Source organism: Saccoglossus kowalevskii, chromosome 9 (genome assembly GCF_978046115.1).
Source record: "Saccoglossus kowalevskii chromosome 9, keSacKowa6.1, whole genome shotgun sequence".
In the NCBI taxonomy this organism is placed as follows: domain Eukaryota; kingdom Metazoa; phylum Hemichordata; class Enteropneusta; family Harrimaniidae; genus Saccoglossus; species Saccoglossus kowalevskii.
In genome coordinates, this window is record NC_140649.1 from 3,404,538 (window position 1) to 3,423,829 (window position 19,292).

At 34.8% G+C, this 19,292-nt stretch overlaps 3 protein-coding genes across 5 annotated transcripts in view; 1 reads left to right on the plus strand and 2 right to left on the minus strand.

Moving 5' to 3' along the window:
• LOC100366886 (protein O-linked-mannose beta-1,2-N-acetylglucosaminyltransferase 1-like) overlaps window positions 1-19,292 on the minus strand; it is a 156,811-nt gene that overhangs the window by 44,432 nt on the left and 93,087 nt on the right. The window lies entirely within an intron of this gene.
• On the plus strand, window positions 1,720-3,826 carry LOC146738059 (uncharacterized). Its single transcript, XM_085503056.1, has 3 exons — window positions 1,720-2,047; window positions 2,891-3,106; window positions 3,476-3,826. Exons 1-3 carry the CDS (start codon window positions 1,803-1,805, stop codon window positions 3,633-3,635), a joined length of 621 nt encoding a protein of 206 aa, XP_085359182.1. The 5' UTR covers window positions 1,720-1,802; the 3' UTR covers window positions 3,636-3,826.
• Window positions 3,134-8,214, minus strand: LOC146738060 (uncharacterized). Its single transcript, XM_085503055.1, has 10 exons — window positions 7,517-8,214; window positions 7,261-7,350; window positions 6,965-7,073; window positions 6,542-6,764; window positions 5,861-6,383; window positions 5,579-5,765; window positions 4,970-5,227; window positions 4,703-4,874; window positions 3,951-4,099; window positions 3,134-3,797 (listed from the first exon to the last, which is right to left on the minus strand). The coding sequence occupies exons 1-10, from the start codon at window positions 7,925-7,927 to the stop codon at window positions 3,619-3,621; spliced, it is 2,301 nt and encodes a 766-aa protein (XP_085359181.1). The 5' UTR covers window positions 7,928-8,214; the 3' UTR covers window positions 3,134-3,618.

Here is a 19,292-nt window from a genome sequence, read left to right on the forward strand (position 1 = left end):
CAATATAAAAGTGAATAACAAAAAGAAAAATGGACAGAGAATACTTATTTTTGAGTATACGAGCGAGTCTAAGAGAGTTAGGGATGCAGAAGGGTATTATTGTTCAACGTAGATTTAATGTCCATTTCATGACCGACTTCATACATGTATATCACAAAACTCAGAATGGTACACATATTCCAAATTTAATAGCATTCATTGAATGACTGGTATCATTATAGGAAAAATAAAATGTAAACTTCCTAGACTTATGATGTGTTATAACAATAAAACAATCATTCAGAAAGAACTGTTTAATTGTTTGTTCATAATTGCTGCCTCCCTTGGGAAACAAGTTTGGGTGTTTCTTAGCCAGTGCACAGACCCTCAAGACTGTGGCCTGTGCTATAACTGTTGGGCCCTCCTGTGAGTGAACACAATTGGGTATAGCTGATATGCAAACGTTTGGGATTAGCTTAAATCTTAGCCTGCACTTGGTCAATGTCCCTCTAAGGACTGTGACTTGGTGTAGCCTGAAACCAGACTACTGTGGATCAGTGATGTTTTGTAATGGATTACCTCCCTGATGAGTACATTTAAATAACAATGGAAACTAGCATATCACTGGCAACTCATACAAGGATTTTGGCAAATTTTCACCGTTTTGTATGAAACTATTTTCACAACAACATTAATGTTTTACAATAAATTATACCAAACATATGTATAATTTAGTAGCAGTAAAACTTTTTAAGTATTTTTTAATTAAGAATGCACCAATCTCACTAGGAATCTATTCAAATCTTTAGTGTGCTATTAATAATGGCTCATCAAAGGTATTGAATTACTGAACTGAAACACACATCTTTGTATAGTTTTCAAAACTAAAATATTATTTCATGCTCTGCCCCCTCTGCATGTACGTGCAATTGTTTCTCTGGGATTCTGCATGCAGCCAGTTTATTTTTTGAACTGAATAACACATTTCTAGAAGTTTATTTATACATTTCCAGATTTGCATACTGAAAAGTGGCGACCATCTTTCCTTTTATACACCCAGACCCGCGGTTTAACAATTTCAGGAATAGATTAGATTGCTTGCTATTCCATTAGAAACTCTTACTTCCAAGCGTGATTTTCAACAAGCGTTCATATGTTTAGCTAACCAAAGGGAAACAAAAGCATAGTGACAGGAAGTCACCACAGCCGAGAGTATGACAAAGGCTTACACTTCAAAAAATGACTGGAAAGTAAATAATTTATCTATGCATAAACAACTAAAGATCTGGGAGGTACAGCTTTGCAAAGTAAAAAAGTCATTTGGGAGGGGGGGGGGGATGTTAAAACATAGCTTCAAAACATCATCTTAATTATTCAGCTCAGTGTACAAACACATGAAGTACAGAAATTGGATAATTAATGAAAACATTAGACAAAACAAGAATATGTAAGCAATATTAAAAGTATGCCATGTTTTGTTTTGTTTTTGAAAAATCTTGATGTAGTGCACAGTGGATAATAGTATTTTAGGTGTGCAATGTCATACTCCTCCAGATATTCATCAAATTTTCTTGAGAGGCGATTAGCTTAAAGTGTACACTGAACGATAAATTCGTCAAAGATATTATATTTCAATAAATAAATTGGTGACAATACCGAAAATTTCATCAAAATTCACGCACCATGAGCTTTGTTATGGGCGATCAATGTTAGCATTTTTACCGGTGCGTCGATGCTCATTTGTCTGTCAGGAACTCCGCGTCATTTATGGGCGTCAAATCTGTGACGTCACAAGTGTGACCCAAACATAACCCTAAGGAATAATGGCGTCGCCAACTCATAGTGCTGAAAGTTCGTCAACTCCAAGTGATGCGTCGTCGCAAAGCCGTGATTGCGAGCTTGAGTTGAATTACGAGTCTTCTGACTTCGATGTCGAGGGTTCATCGGTTGACGGAGGTATACGGCCCTACCAATTTGAGCCCGAATTTAACGACGACAGTCACAGTGATTCTGCTGAAGAAAACGATGTCGGTGATGCTTTGGGCGATCGCCTGAATACTACCGAGTGGTAAGTGGTCGAATCAGCTGGTTTTGATAACATTAACTTCCGGAGTTCCGCATATTTTGAATAATTATTAACCTGTATTTCGGAGTAGTTTAAGTCCCAGAACGAAATGTTCTGATTACGTTCAATCACGGAACTCAGACATGCATAGCCCACTAAGTTTAATTTCATTTTCTGTATCTGTTGACATTATATTTGCAAGTCAGTACAATACGATCGGTGAAACAACAGCTACCATTTAAGCTTCATATTATTGCCTTAGTAGTTAATTACAATTTATGATTAAATTGTATGCATAGGAGCTTATATTTGTGATGCATGTAATCACAGTCCCTCTATCCCCAACTGTGATGTAATTATAAATTATAAAGTCGAATTTAAGCAAGACATTTACTAATTAGACAAATTGAAATTATCTTGTATATTGGACATCCAGCATTATATTATTAGACAGATCATGACAACCACAACACATACAATTAAATTGTAAGGGGCCAGAATGTTAGCATTTGGGAGGAGGCTTAAAAAACTTATTCCCAATAAGTTGCTGTGATGTTTTTGTTTTTTTATTTGAGACTTGGGGTGGGGTGGTGCTATATCGTAGAGGTAATGCCTAATGAATATTAAGGTGAAGACCGTATTTTCAAGTGTCAGGAATAAATGATTTTGAAAATATGCAAAATAAATCAATTTTAAGATTTTGACAACTTACCTTTGATAGTTCTGATATGGTAATAATTTGTTCTCACAAATAATTATACTGTATTTAGGAGGTAAATAACAAGATAGTAAATTTCATTTTTGCTGAGATACCTGCTTCAAGTATATGTTGTTTATATAATTTAGGTGTCAGTGTAACAGATGTCATGTCATGCCCTCTGCTGAGGAATGTAGATGCTGTTATGAAATAATGCAGGTGAAAGCTGTCTGTGATGAAGTTCCAAATACAGCATGCATCACAGAACATCCTGGATTTAAGCCAGTGTGTCTGGACAAGTATGTATTGCTAACAGCTTATCATGTATATAGACAGTACCATGGAACTATTCCAGAATCCTCTGAGTAAGTATTAAAAGTCGCACATACTGGTCTGGTATGAACACAATTTTATTAGGACAAAATATATCATGGTTTTTGTTACACTGAAAATGTATTATGGTAGATGTGCATAAATGTTAATGAATGTCAGACCAATTACAATTATGTTTTGCTAGAAATTTCTGAACTTTGTGAACTGAAAATGGTTGACACATAAATATGTACAACCAGAACCTCAGTAATATTGTTGAGGGCCATACCAACTACATTACATTTGTAATTGTGTACTAACAGTATTCTCTCATGTCCAATAGAAGTATAGGCATTTTATTAGGTTGGAATAAACTGTGTGCAGTAGACAGAATTTGTACATTCAATTTATTTTCCTTGCAGGAGATACAGGTATGTTGCCTACAGGCAACTTGTCCGATGGTGCTGGGGATATTTAGGCAAAGATGTCAGAGTTCCACTCCCATCATGTGCAGTTCATCTTATCAGAGAAACATATCCTTCACAGAATGGAGTTTATCAGGGATTTAATTATGTTGATTAAAAAACCTCGACTGAAAGTCAGAAACTGCCACTTCTTTATTCGGTCTTTTGAACTCACTGCAGAGTGCAGGAGGTACTTTGTTCAACACATCACCTTTTGCCTGTGACATGGTACATTTTACCACTCTTGCAGTGACATTAGTTGTCACATTTTGTACATAATCTGTAATAAAGAATATTTTATTTTTTTAATTATTGTTATTGTTTTATTTGTTGAAAAACTGAGCTGTGGTTGTGATTTTAAGTGGCTTCAGTCATGCAAATATATAAAGCTGCTAGTGTACATGCATGTAGAACATTTTATACCGGTACTTACTGTAGGTAGGTTCTGTCTTTACTTGACGCACTGTGTAACTGCCTTTTTTAAATTTTGGATAAGTTATTTTATAGCAAGGATTTCCCTGCTTAGTAACAGCAGCATGTCGCCCACCATTTTCATTATAATGCATTGCTGCCAAGACAAGCCTATAAATAAAACAACCATGCATTATGATATACTGTATTTTACCACTAAGGACTTAATAGAATTACAAATTCTGAGTGTTAGAATACTTGTTACATACTACATCAATTGTGATTGCTAACTTTTGAAGTTAGAAGGCTCTATCACAGGGATAAGACCTGTCAGTAAATAATTAAAGTCAAAGACAGTAATGAGAACTTGTGTATTACACACGTCTCCAAACCTGTTGATTTGTAAACAATATGTTGTTCTCTGTTTGATTGTAGAATTTAATGTGATAAAACTTATATTTGTACTAATTTAATCTACTAATTTGTTAGCCAGAACTACCAGGGCCAATGTTTTTTCAAAAATGTTGAATTTCAGGTCGTCATTTCAATGTTAATATATTTTGCTGCTATTATTCAACTGTACCAGTTGGAAGGTAGTTTTTTGGGGGGTACACATTGTGAAATAATACAATGACAAGTTTCTTTTATGGTGCCAATCTTTATCAACATCACTCCAGCCTACGTTTCCAACTCACAGTATATTACAACAAAGCTCTTTTGACCGCAAAGTTACTTGTTTATTTTCAATGTTGATTAATACAAGTACGCAGTTACCTGCACATCATTCCATTGTATGAGAACCCATGCATCTTTGGGGCAAACTGATTCACCACAGAATGGTATCCTTCCAGTTCTGAAGTCTGTTGTATTGTTGACAACTTAGGTATATCTTTCTTCATTTGTCGAGAATTGAGGAGCGTTATCAATTTCTCTAAGGGTTTAGTTCCTGGAAATATATATATAATATTTAGGCATTATAATAACAGCATACATATACCATCCTAGTCAAAGTGTGTTAAAATGTGAATAAGAGAGAAATACCTGGTTTTAACCATCGCTTTCTTCTCTCTTGTCTTGTTAAATCCTCATGTTCACATCTAGGAAAGAAAGTTCCATGCCCCTCATGAATATTTTGGATGTGGTTTCCAACAGATGTCCATTTGTCCATCATCAAATCACCATTTCCATCAGGTGTTGAGGCAGCAGTCCAATAAAGATGATTGGTGACACTTTTGATCCAGTCTTGTAATATACCACACTCTTTCTCTTTAGAAAGAGCTAGCATTTTTTTCTGTAGACCTTAAGGAATAAATCCTATCATCAGTATTCTGTGTTTTCAGTCATGATTATAGTTGAACTGTTGCAAGGTAATTTGCTGGTCATGTTATAAAATTGCACTTAAATTGCTCTGAATATTGAATATTATCAATATCACTGATGCTGTATTTGACTAAAATAAATTGAAAATATCCTACAAGGATTAACAATTTCATCTAAAATAATCTGTTCTACCCTAGTACCCATCAATTTTTGATATCAATAGACCACGGATAACAGTGGATCATTTGCATACCAATAGAACAATGGAAAAATGTTTAAGCATGATAAAACAGCTGCTCTCAAAGATTGTGGGGGGAGAAAACTGCTTACCTTTAGCAACATGCCACACATCCACACAGTGTTGAGTATCTGTCATGTTCTCTCTGACCCATTTAATTATTTGAACATGACGGTCTGTGACTATTTTGTAGATATTAATACCTTGACCCTGTAAATATGCCACACTCCTTGCCAAACCTTCCTTCTCCATGTGGCAGCTACTTTTCACCTCGTTACTCTGAATATAAACAATAGATTCAATTTAATTATAAATTGTTACTAGATTGGTGTTTACATAAAACGAGGTACTTGGTAAGTAAAATGTATAAATACCTGCACAAGCTGTATGTCAATCATAGTACCATTATCAAGGTCCATGACTGAATATGAGCCAAATTTAGCACTATGGCCAGGGGTGTCACACCTCCCATCTCCACCTATGCAAAGTGACCTTCCATTTTGAAGTGCATCATCAATGTACTTTCCACGCATGTTTCCCCATACTTCCATTACTGCTGGTTGGAGGTAGTACCTTTGATGTTTCATGAAAGTATCCGTTGAAATACTTGGCATATTCATAAACTGTAGGACACGTAAAGTTTTTGATGCTAATGCCCCAGCTAACAAAATTCCACAAGAAAGTCTAAGATTTCCACTTGGAATGGAACCTATCATGGATTGGCTGTTCCATTTTGTGCTTAGTCCACAAAAAACACAATTCTGCTCCACTCTTACCATTGTGCCACATATGTGTGTGATTTCACCTAATGTAGGTGAAGAGCATCTGGTACATGTGTGGAATAGATTCATGAGTTGAGCTTCCCCAACAACAAAGAATCTATTTTTCTGCATACACCTATAATTAAGAGAAATAAACTAAACTATATTTATTGTATAACACATTTTATTTTTACCATAAACCGTGTGATGTGAAGCTACTCAATGCTCACCATGTTTACCTACTTTCATTCACAAATTTTCCCATTTATATTTTATAATTTTATTAAAACTTACCAATCATCAGCACTCGAACATGAAGCTTGTGATTCACATTCTGACTGTTCATATGTCTCATCAGAATCAGTTGTTGCATTGGACTCTAAACTTGACCAAGTTGTGTCAAGTTCATTGTCTGGGGGTGGTTCTTGTACTTGTATTGTTTGGTTTGGTTTCAGGAGATCACATTGTACTTGAACGCTTCTTCTTTCTGGAGGATGCAACATCTCTGTCTGGCAAACTGTAATGCAAATAACACAGTCAAGTTCAAATACAATACCAAATGTAATTGTCCCATCTGAAAACCTGGCAGTGTGATGGAGAACCTTTTAAAAAAAAAATCTGAGGGTAAGAGAAAAAAAAATATTCATTGTCAAGATACGAGAAAAAAATATTTTCAACATAAAATATTCTCCTAGCCTCCCCACATACAATACATACCTTTATTTGATCCAAAGGGCCTTACTTGTACACGCACACTTCTCTTATTAGGCTGCTTGTAAGATATTTGAGTACCATATGTTCTAACAGTCTTAGCCTTGGTTAAAGTCTTAAATGTGAAACAAAATTTAGGAAGTGATTATTTATTTATTTATTTATTTATTTATTTATTTATTTATTTATTTATTTATTTATTTATTTATTTATTTATAAACACACTAATATAAACACACCAAGACGCTGTTTATAGAATACATACATGTTTTTCATGCAAGTTTCTCGCAAATGTTCAGTACCTGAATAGAGCTGTCGGTAAGAGAATCAGTGTCCTGTACTTGGTGGCTTGTGTCCTCGTCATGGGTGTCCTCCGAATACTGCAGAGTTACCTGTATCAAACAATGATTACAAATAATAATGTATGAAAAAAACAGACAATTGAACGTACGTAATAGCATTACCGCCATAGCCAGTCGTTATGTGTAAACGTAAACATACTCGCGGTAAATTCAGTGCGCGGCACATAGTCGAACATGAACGAATACAAATACCTACCCTAGCATTTTCTCTTTTAAGAAAAGCAATCCTTGGCCTTTTAGGTGTTGAGACAGCCGGATACGCTGGACTTGTATCAGTCTTGTTACTAATACTCTCCGCCAGGACGCCGGTATGAATTGTTGGCACGGCATCTTTGTGCAAAGTTTTTCTTCCGGGAACTTGTCCCATCGCACGCATAAACTTGTATTTTGCCGGGTAGCACTCGTCTGTGAAATGCACTGAGCAAAGCACAGAATGCTTCGTAGGACCATGCCATTTAGCTCTCTTCACCCGAACAAACTTCGTCCAAAGTTTGCTCAAAGACGGTCTGTCGAGGGGGAATGCGTGAAGCGAAACACCGTCAAGGTTCGTGTTCCAGCACCCGAAAGCAACGCAGCGTTTACCTCGTCTGTCACAACCACTTGACATTACTAGTTTAAATACGAAGCTCAAATGAATAAAAAAAATTCCCAAACGCAACAGTTCGCGTCTTTGGTTGCAATATCACTAAAATAAAACCGTAGAACATACACGAAAATCAACAATAACACAGCTGATCACGAACGACATTTACATACGGTTTACATATCAATGGCGGCAAACTGAACAGGGCGGTCACACTTATGACGTCACATCCAAGAGGTCATGTAAACGAGGTCAAACGGGGGGACTTTACGTGCGATTTTAACAGAATCCGCTATATTTCGTAAATGAGTCATCGGATTTTAAAACAGATTTCTGGTGTTTGATATTTAAATACAAGATAGCAGAAAATGAAATAAAATCTAGCGTTCAGTGTACACTTTAAGGAGGGGACTGCATGTGCAAAATGTTTTTTCTCCTCTTTGTTTTTGTGCTATTCTTTTTCTAGCGTAAAATATTTTTTTTTCCCAAGACGTTGGCGTGTCAAATTTTTTGCTATTATTGATCTCTGCAGGTTTTTTTCAATAATATTTTCCTGTTAATTAGTATTAAGAAGATGAAAGATTGTGGAGTGAGTGTGGGTGTGTACAAAAGGGTCAGCAAGAAGAACTATATAAGATAGCTGAAAATCATGAAATACCAGTTGAAAGATGATGTCACTTTTATTTGAGGGAAAACATGGAAAAGCAATGTACAGTAACTCTACACACTTGGAACTTTCAAAATCTGTGTGCAAGCGTAAAACTGATAAACATGCAAATGCTAAACCATTGCATCCATCAATACTGGTTAAACTTTTTTTTTCCTTTAACGTCCATAAATTCTGGTTCTTCAACTTATAAAAAATAATAATAATTCAGTTTGCTATTAGCTTACAATGACCAGTTTTTAATTAATACACTTTGTAACCAATTTTGGAAACAACAATTTGTGGTGTCTGTCTATGCTGGCATATTTCTGTTCTCACAAATAGCAATGTGGATAAAATGACATTTTAATTAAGATATGTTAATTTCTCCCCTATGCAACTCAGATATACTTCCAAAAAAATGATACCTGGTACATTCTGATTGAAAAAATATAAATATCGAAACATTCATCTAGACAACAGAATAAAACAAGCAGCCTATCGGCTGAGATAGCTCCGCTGTTAGCAATGCACATTTCAATTAAAGAACTGAAGACATCATTAGAAAATGAACAATATGAATAGTATCAAAGCAATCGGACTTACAGTTTTTAACAAGAAGTCGAAAATATCACTTTTTACCAAAAATTACAAAAATATTCACCAAAATAAATTAATTAGAGAATTGAAGACATCATCACAAAACGAACAAATCTGAGAGAGGTCCACATGTAGTACCTATATATGTAATATCAAAGCAATCGGACTTACAGTTTTCAACAAGAAGTCGAAAATATCACTTTTTACCAAAAATGACAAAAATATTCACCAAAATTAGAGAATTAAAGATATCATTACAAAATGAACAAATCTGAGAGAGGTCCACATGTAGTACCTATATATGTAATATCAAAGCAATTGCACTTGCGGTTTTTAACAAGAAGTCGAAAATATCAGTTTTTACCAAAAATGACAAAAATATTCACCAAAATTAGAGAATTGAAGATATCATCACGAAATGAACAAATCTGAGAGAGGTCCACATGTAGTACCTATATATGTAATATCAAAGCAATTGCACTTGCGGTTTTTAACAAGAAGTCGAAAATATCAGTTTTTACCAAAAATGACAAAAATATTCACCAAAATTAGAGAATTAAAGATATCAACATGAAATGAACAAACCTAAGAGAGGTCTACCCAAGGTACATATACACCAAGTATCAAAGCATTTAGGCTTGTAGTTTTCAAGAAGAAGTCGAAAAAGTAAAACATTGACACGGACGACGACGACGACGACGGACAATCACTCATATGATAAGCTCCGCTCGACAAAGTCGACAGCGGAGCTAATAAAATAAAATTGTTTCCTAACCAAATATATTAAGGGGTTGTGCCATATATACACACAGTTTGTCTCTTTGAGAGACTAGGACAGTACATTGCTGTACTTAATAACCTAATTGCTGAGAACAATAGGGGGATTTAACTTCCTACAAGACACCAGACAAAAGAATGTTATGTAACAATGCAGCTGCATGATTTTGTCTCTCAAAATAGGAAGCTGTGTACATACAAAATTATAGAGTCCCTCCACAATGGGAATGCCACCATGCATGTACAACTTCATCAATCCCCTGGTACTTTCACAAAATAAATAATTGTATTATAATTATGATCCAATACAATACCATATTTGCTCTATTTGCTTTAAATTACATTTCGACTATTGAAGATCCCTGTAATTTACCTAAGCGCATGTGCTGCTAATAGCGTAATTATGGTAAGTGTAATATTGTTTCTATAATTTTTTTCAAAATCAAGAAAATGATATTAAAAATATAAAAAAAGTTTAATTTGAAAAATGATATAATGGTATTCAGATGGTTGTGATTTAAGCATAGACCTTAGAAAACATGGACATGCAACTTCTGTCTGAGACAATGTGCAATGTGGGTTATAACCTCATGTGTATATAATCTCATTAATACATATACATGCACCTAGAAGATTTATACTAGTATTCCCATTAGTCAGTGTATAATGAGTACACTATGCTATATCTGTTCTGAATATGATGAAAATTCCACTTGTTATAATGACACAAATTTTGACAGGTCATTGTTTACTTTTAGGCAGTTTTTTTTCCTTGCAGAGAAAACATACTTTTTTGTTTCCATAGTGGAATAAAAACTGTTAATTTTTAGTTTCACTCGCATCAATAGAATGGACTTGGCTATTCAGTTTTGATCAAATTTAATTTTTCTGATTATATTGATTATTCCAACCATAGACCCTCTGTTAGAGGGTCTATGTTCCAACCACAAAATTGTCTCATTTTGTGTAGCTACACCCTGGCAGCCATGTTTGGCTTATGAAAAAAGCAGGGGGGGGGGGGGGAGTTGCATGCATAAATTAATATTCATGAGCAATGAAAAACTCGTCTTTTCAGTAAAATTGTGCCAAAATGCTTTCCGATAGCATACATGTTAGTTCTAAATTGATTGATTCTATCATTACGAGCTGAAAAAATAATTGGAAAAATGATGTAAAGGTAATTTTTGAGACGTTTTCAATCAGACTCCAGCTAACTACTGAAATTAAGCACAGGTTTTCTCTTTACCATGATCATAGCAAGTTATGAAATTCATGGAGAATGCAGAGGCACGTTTATATTTCACTCTAGTACTATTGCTCAAAATTGCTCAAAATGTTTTCGGTGATTTTTATCAGTGACAAGTTACCTAATTAGTATGCATTTCAATGAACCAGTGTGTGTGCATGCGCAGTTTGAAATGGAACAGATTTGAACGCAATAAAATCACTCGTAGAAATTGTGGAGTCAAACTGGTTGTCGGTTGAATTGTTTTGAAATAGACATAATTTTGGAGCCTGTATTTGTCTATGAAATGTTTCTAAGTTTTGTTGAGGATTATTCTGTAAAGAAATTGCTGAAATTATTTTATCTGTTCGTAAACGGGATGTTGTTGCTTGACGATGGGCTACGGACGACTGACGTCGAAACGTTCCATTCAGATCAGATGGCGCCCTCTCGTGCCAATCCCCCCCTGGAAAAAAGGGAGGATGTAACAGTGGTGTTGACATAGATTTATTATCAGTTTCTCTAAGGTGTTAATTTGGTAGAGGATTATAACTAAGGTTACTTGAAAGGGATACCCACAGTAGTATGTCTCTGTTCTCTAAGGTCTATGAATTAAGTACCGTTATATAGACTAAATATTTTTTTGTCCAAGTTGAGCAAGAGTACCCATGATCAATTTGGCTGACCCAGAAATGCCTAGGACTTTTACTGACTGCATATTACACCTTCATTATAATTTGTCTAATTCTCGCCCATTTGCCCCCTGTATCTTCAATAGTAGTGTTCATGCTACACAAAGATTTAAGCTAATCTCATATGTTTGAGTTCATGCACAGAAGGAAACGATGGTTAGCACGGGGTAAGGAACGCCCAAACTTATTAAGAATAAGCAAAATCTTCAGGAATTTTAACAATGATTGCTCAGTTAGAGTAACTAGGAAGGTTAGTTCTACAGTTATAAAACAATACCAAAGCAAATTCAGAAAGTACAAATTGCAGAATAACAAGAAGTGGCATCATCAAGAGTCTCATCATCAGTTCATTTTTTTCTTAAGTCAATTTCTCTATATGTGTTAACATTGATTGTCATGCAGGAAATGGCACACCGAAATAAAAAGTTATGAATATAGTAGTAAATCTCCTAAATGAACATTGAATACAATGGTTTTTTTAGCCGAGCTAAGCGCTCATGCATGTTTTGTTTTGGCTGTGCTAAGGCTCTGGACTGACCAGATTTACTCTGTACTTAGTATTTCTTAACCTGTGTTCATGCAATTTTTTTCTAGCACAGGCTAAGGTATTGGACCTCTTAGCCTTTGCTAAAGAGCTCTGCGTGAATACTACTAATAAGTGTCTTCTGTTTATTCCTTCCTTAGGCGCATACATTTAGGTTCACTTCCCTTTTATAGTGATCTCTACAACTCATTCAAATCAAATTGGACTCAAAGATGGGCAAAGAATATTAGATTTAATTGAAATTTAGTTTAAATTCATGCTAAATTAAAAGTTATTTTGAGTATGAGAGTTTTACTTTTTTCTTTTGTGCGCAAAAAAAATGAACTGTTGCACACTGGGCATATATCATCTATACTAGTTTACAGGAAAAAGGGATTCTGTATGGTATTTGACATTATAGGCATAATATATATAGTTCATACATGGTTACTAAATTAGATTTCCCAATGTACAGTACACTATTGATGGTATTGTATAAAAAAATAGTATACACAATCTTCGAAAATTTAAAAAAACCAACATTTTGCTGTTAAATTATTAATCATTTGAAAACATTGCCATGAATAGAAACAAATTTACGTTGATGTTTTTTGCAGATTCCAGGAGTTGGAAATAACCTTTGTTTATACTTTTCTTGTATTAACAAACATAGGAGCTAATCCTCATTAACACCTACTTGAGCTTGTTGTTTGACAATTATGAATAATAATGAAACAGTACTTACACAGTGTGCCATGACTGAACAAAAACTTGCGCGTTTACTTTTTTCAAAAAAATAGGTATGATAGTACATAGAGCAAATGCCACAGTGTTTTTTAATTTATATAATTTTTGAAAACAAAAACGAAAGCCCCAAAAGACTATCCTGCTACATAAACAACAATATTGTATTGAAGTCATTGTAAAATGGTAAAACAATTACAAATTCATACCTTGATGTGCCAGTTGCAGTACTGCAATCGTCCTATAATTCAAAACCATCTAAATACTCAGCAGTTTATGTAGTCTACCAACAGTCACTGGCATCAGCGTTACTATGAAATTTCACTGGGATCGAGGCAATATTCGCGAAATTTCATTTAAGTGTACTTGCAAGCGCCAGTAAAACTTGGAAAAATAAATTCCTACATCGTATATTGACTTACACGAGGTAGCAGGCTTTTTTCTGGGCCATTATATTAGTGACATGAACAAAAATACTGGTCATTTTATGTATGTAATGAAAAATAAAATGACCATTATACTGCCCATCAAAAAAAAAATTTCATCAACTCTATCATTTAAAAAGCAATTGTAATTATTCTGACTAGTATAAAAAACATGGGTCATTAAAACCACCATTTTAACAAGGCATTTTCAATGACACGTCCCCGTTCCGTTCATATTTGAGTGACATATACATTCAAAGCAGCAACAATATGGATGTTGAACTGCATTGAGTAAAACAAAATAGCCACCAGTCAGCCATTTTCAACACAATCCAAAAAAAAATTTAAACTAAATTTCCCAACACATGACTAAGATTCAGTTCCGGTATGGTGAAAATGTGCAATTTTTGTGAATTTTTGACCTTAAAAGGACTGGCCCAAATGCACAGGAATATGTACAAATGTATGATATAATGTATGATGTGTATGTGAAGTTTGAACTTTATCTGTCCAGGCATGTCCAAAATATGGATCGAAAACTAAATTCTTTAAAACAAAATGGCCGCCAGTTGGCCATTTTGAACTTGATCCAAAGAAAAATTGGTATGCATCAAGCTTATATTATGTTTAATATATGCACTAAATCTTAACAAAATCCATCCATGCATGACTGAGATCCGATTCCGGAATTGTGAAAATACGCGATTTTGATGCATTTTCGGCCTTAAAATGGCCATCATTCAGCTATTGTTAAGCGGATCTTGAAACAAATGCACATATCTATTTGTGACATGATGTACCATGTGTGTGTGAAGTTTGAACTTGAGCAATCCGGACATGTCTCGGATACGGATCCAGAACTGAATTCTTTAAAACAAAATGGCCGCCAGTCGGCCATTTCGAACTTGATCCGAAAAAAAAAAATGACGTGCATCAAGGTCCTATTATGTTTAATGTATGTACCAAATTTGAACAAAATCCGTCCATGCATAACTGAGATCCGGGTCCGAAATGGTGAAAATGTGCGATTTTGATGCATATTCGGCCTTAAAATGGCCGCTATTCGGCTATCGTTAATCGGATCATGAAAAAAATGCATGTGCATATGTCCCATATAATGTGTGATGTATGAGTGAAGTTTGAACTTAATCGGTCCATGCATGTTCGAGATACAGGTGATCACGGATGCACAGATGCACGGATGCACACAGGGCAAAACATAAGTCCCCGTTTTCGGACTACGTCCGAACGACGACTAAAAACACTGGTAAATATTTTGGCCACTTAAAAATTTCTGGTCAATATTCTGGCCATTAAGAAAATAGTGGCCATTATAATGGCCAGAAGTGACTTTTTAAAGTGAAATACTAAATTAATATAACCTCCTCACTAACCTAAAAGCACAAATAAATATTCAAAAGTTGTGAAAATTAAAACTTTCCAAAACGCAACGGAATTTCCGAAAGTAATCCGAACGCTGTTTGGAGTTTTGTTGAAATATGAATACATATTGTAATTGTCATCATTCAAGTGTTCTTGAATAATCTTGTGTGTGTTATCCTGTACTGTTGTGTGTTTTCTGGAACTCTTTCATTCAAATACATGCAATTGGTAATACTGTACTGTAAAATACTTCATTTTCGCTGAAGGGATAATTCAGTGAAAATAAAATCCAGTGAATATCTTTTTTCCTATATTTTATATTCAACTCATCAAAAATTAGTGAAAAATAATTCCATTTAAACCAGTCAAAAAATCTTTTCAGCGAAAATGAATTCTAGCTAAAATAAAGTATTTTACAGTACACTATAAAGCTCACAGTAAACTCATACTAAACCATATTTATGCAGAATTTAAAGATAACACAGTGAGATGGAATAACATGGTAATAGAAACACCAACAAATGAAGAATAAGATGGAGAACCGTTTGTGTAAAAGTCATGTTATCCATCAACTGTTGATGTCTTGTGACTAGTAAAACATGCCAGTTATAAATTGGATAAGTACAGTATGTGAACTGTTTTAATGAGAGTGTGAACTTTGTAAAAGGTTAATGTGGTATCACCAAGGAAATGCTCTTAAGCTTCTTTTTGATAAATCTGCATTTTGTTATCTCAACCTTTGGTTCCTGTTCTACAACAGGAGTCTCAACAAATGAAGAAATAACAAATAAACCTTGAACCGAATATTGCACATCTACAAGAGGGGCATACTGTATTTGCTCTATTAGAAGGGCATCTCCAATAAAAGTGCATATAAACCCAAACTTGCATTTTTTGTATACTGTATGATTAAAATATTACTTATTTTGATAATAGAAACACCTCTGTACTTTATGTGAATACAGGCACTACTATGGGAAACAAACTTTCTCCGACATGGATTTGTTCCAAATCAACTAATACAGACATTAATCTCTTAAATTTCGCCTTTACATACTTCTAAGCTCATCTTAATTATTTAACGATTTAGACTCCCTGGAAAAGCAGCCATGGGAAAGCAGCCAAGATTGTGATAAATAGCCGTACATACGCACTACACAAATGATCTGTGAACTTACAAGTTATATCACACAATGCTTAAATGATTAATATGCAATGATCACAGTACGTACAATTTGACGCAATATTGATACATTTTTACTAATAGGCTCACATTCATAGAAATGTGCTGTCTCAGTGTCAGCAAGATAACAGTGACTTGTTTGAATGGCAAGATATTTAGGAGTCCCACAAGTATGTATAGTGAAAGAATTACCAAAACATGTGGAAATTATATATCCACTATCATGGCTGTCCTGTATGAATGATGCCATCCATGATGACACAGTAGACACACATTTTGAGTTTCTAATTATATCAGCTTAAATTTCTATTTCCAAGATGCTTGGCATGCACATCAGGTTTCAGATCTACGTTTAAGTATTTTGAAATGACCAGTAAACATGTTGTCATGACGTTACATGTTTTTACAGTCACAATGTTACCATTGAATCTTGTACAAATTATTCATTCTTAATTGCCATACAGACTTGAGTGTTTAACTGAATGTCATGGCAACAGACAACTGAGATTTTATAGAAAACGTACCTATTTAACAGTACTCTCAGCAAAGTGTTAATAATCAGGCAACACATTGCTGTCAAGACATTTTTCATTGTCACCAGTAGATGCTACAATAATTAATATCTCACTACCATGCAGCTGATTGTCAGGGTTGGATTGCATTTTGTTCAATTATAATTTCAGCTGTAATTTCAAATTCTCATTATGTTTCAGTTAATTATGTTTTTTACAACCTTGCCAACTATGTAGACATTCAATTACACATTAATAATAAAGTGCATAATGAGTCTCATCAAAATAGCAACATTCCTCACAATAAGGTAACATCAGCTCAGCAATGCCAATGTAATGAATAATTCTACATTTATTACTATTCCTGTCTTTATCATTATTTATATGCCAACATAACTTTACTTATTACATATGTACTGCAGTTTATTTTGATTCGTCCCTGAAATCAAAATCGGTATTTCCACAACCCATATGCAAATGAGGTCTGAGAGCAAACAAAGTAGTCCCTTCAGGAGTACAGTTTTTCGGAATAAACAATATTTAGAAGTACGATATTTTCCCCTTGGGGTACATGAATATACTTGCCGAGTGAAATGAAATTTGAACAACAGTAATGGTACTTTTAGGCAGTCACTTATTTTGGCCCAAACTAATTTGCATATCACCCATGCAATAATGTTTTTGGTATTTTCACGGTCAATATGCAAATGAACATGGTATTTTCATTGGCTACCGAACTATTTTTTATTTTGTAAACCATTTTCGTCTGCTATTTTTATCCAGTTCAAATCGTTCAACAACATTTTTGGCGTGTTAGGTGTACATCACATGGAATACTTCGATTGGGAGAACTTAATGCATGTTGACCACCTGGAAACTGAGTTTTATAAACCTTGAAGGGCTCTCAGAAGATCCACCAGCAGTAAAATCAGCGATTACTATGCAGCCGTAACCATCAGCATCGAGATACCAGGTTTCTGCTGGCGTCGTTGCGGCGTTACTCAATTCCAAATAAAAATTACCAACGCCAAAAGAGCAACATTTTAACAGATAATCAAGACTCAGTCAATCCACAATCAGCAAGTAACATCACACACGAAGTTGTAGCGTGCAGCTAAGCGACAACCGCTGTCGACGAAAGTCATCCCGTCTGTGGAGTACCGCAGTTGCACGGCATGTTTGCCAATGCACAATTCTGTGGCGGAACTTTTAACTTCAACATAAACTGTGTATCATAGTCGTCCAGTTCAAGTTCTGGTTCTGCCGTGGTCCCAACTAAACGTCAACGAGTTATTTATTTGGACAGTGACTCAGATTAGACGCCTGATTATTTTAATTTCAAACAAACAGTGACACGCGTCCTCCGGGCGCGTTCTACACTGACACGCGCTGCTAGGGCGTAACACTTATATTGGAACATATTAATGGGCAATGGGGTTCCCCGACCTAAATTCCATCCCGGTTTGCACGTTCTTTCTTTAATACGAAATAATAAAGTATGGAACATATGTAATAATAACAGAACCCCATACCCTCCCCGTGGCTTTCGTTGTGTATGGAAGTTATTTTCACTCGAGATGCGGTGTATTCTGCTGTATTTTCACTCGCTTGGCTCATGAAAGTACGGCCGCAGGATACACCGCATCACTCGTGAAAATAACTTCCATACGCAACGAAAGCCACAAGGAGGGTGTGGGGTTCTGTCATATTATTAGTTGACTTTGTTTACATCTGACTTGCCAATCTCCATGGCGATAATGTTGCAATCTACCAAGTGGCCATTTCAGTTATAACCTCTAAAAGTTCACACATCTTAGTACTTTACTTGACCTCCAAAAGGTCAAACATCTACGGTAGGTACTTTTTGGGGGTACAAATTCACTATCAATAAGAAATTCTCAATTATTGATTTTATCAACAAATTTGAACTCAAATTTGACTTTTTAACCAAAGTCAGAACATTTGACATAAATATCTTGATATACACTCTTATTTGTACCATGTATTCCTGGGTAACAGTGGTGGCACAACTCAGTTGCTATATTTTTACAGGATGGCATCACACACTTACTCCTGACACAAACTTACAGACGACTAATATCTTCTGAAGTACAGACAATATATTTGTCATTATGTTGCGAAAAGTTTCAGTTTCAACTTATACATGTGATTGATTTATTTATTCTCTTTGAATATTTCAATGTTTAAACCAATAATCCAAAATGTTAAACTAAGCTAAAGGACATCTTTGATCTGCCTGGCAGTTCAAGATTAATATCTTAAATGAGGTTCTTATATATAATCCTGTTATATTTTCTCCTAGGTTGACTTCAGCAGACACAAGTGATTACTGCCAGAGTTTTGTATCAATTTTAGCCATATCAAATGCATATTTCCATAGTCCCAAAAAATTTTGAAAGTGGAACTATTACTGAAATATATAAATGAAATAATTAATATAGAATTGTGTGAACACTGACTGTGTTAATTTTATTGATTTATTTATTTATTCTATTTCTTGAGAATGCCTTGTGTAATACACTGTTTCAACGTAAACCATGTTTACCATAACTCAATATTGGCAGTATGTGATCTCAAACTGTATGTGATGTTCTGTTTTACATCACACCATGGAACACTGTTTGCCAAATGGAAATTTGCTGCTATTAATGTGTTTCA

Bases quoted from the DNA above. Each gene is read 5' to 3' on its own strand.
- LOC146738060 (XM_085503055.1), bottom strand. From the start codon at position 7,927: ATGTCAAGTGGTTGTGACAGACGAGGTAAACGCTGCGTTGCTTTCGGG. The intron at 7,074-7,260 runs GTACTGAACATT...TTCACATTTAAG, and splicing joins TTACCGACAGCTCTATTCAG to ACTTTAACCAAGGCTAAGAC. The intron at 4,875-4,969 runs GTATTTCTCTCT...ATATATTTCCAG, and splicing joins AAAGCGATGGTTAAAACCAG to GAACTAAACCCTTAGAGAAA.
- LOC146738059 (XM_085503056.1), top strand. From the start codon at position 1,803: ATGGCGTCGCCAACTCATAGTGCTGAAAGTTCGTCAACTCCAAGTGAT. The intron at 2,048-2,890 runs GTAAGTGGTCGA...TATATAATTTAG, and splicing joins CGCCTGAATACTACCGAGTG to GTGTCAGTGTAACAGATGTC. The intron at 3,107-3,475 runs GTAAGTATTAAA...TTTTCCTTGCAG, and splicing joins ACTATTCCAGAATCCTCTGA to GAGATACAGGTATGTTGCCT.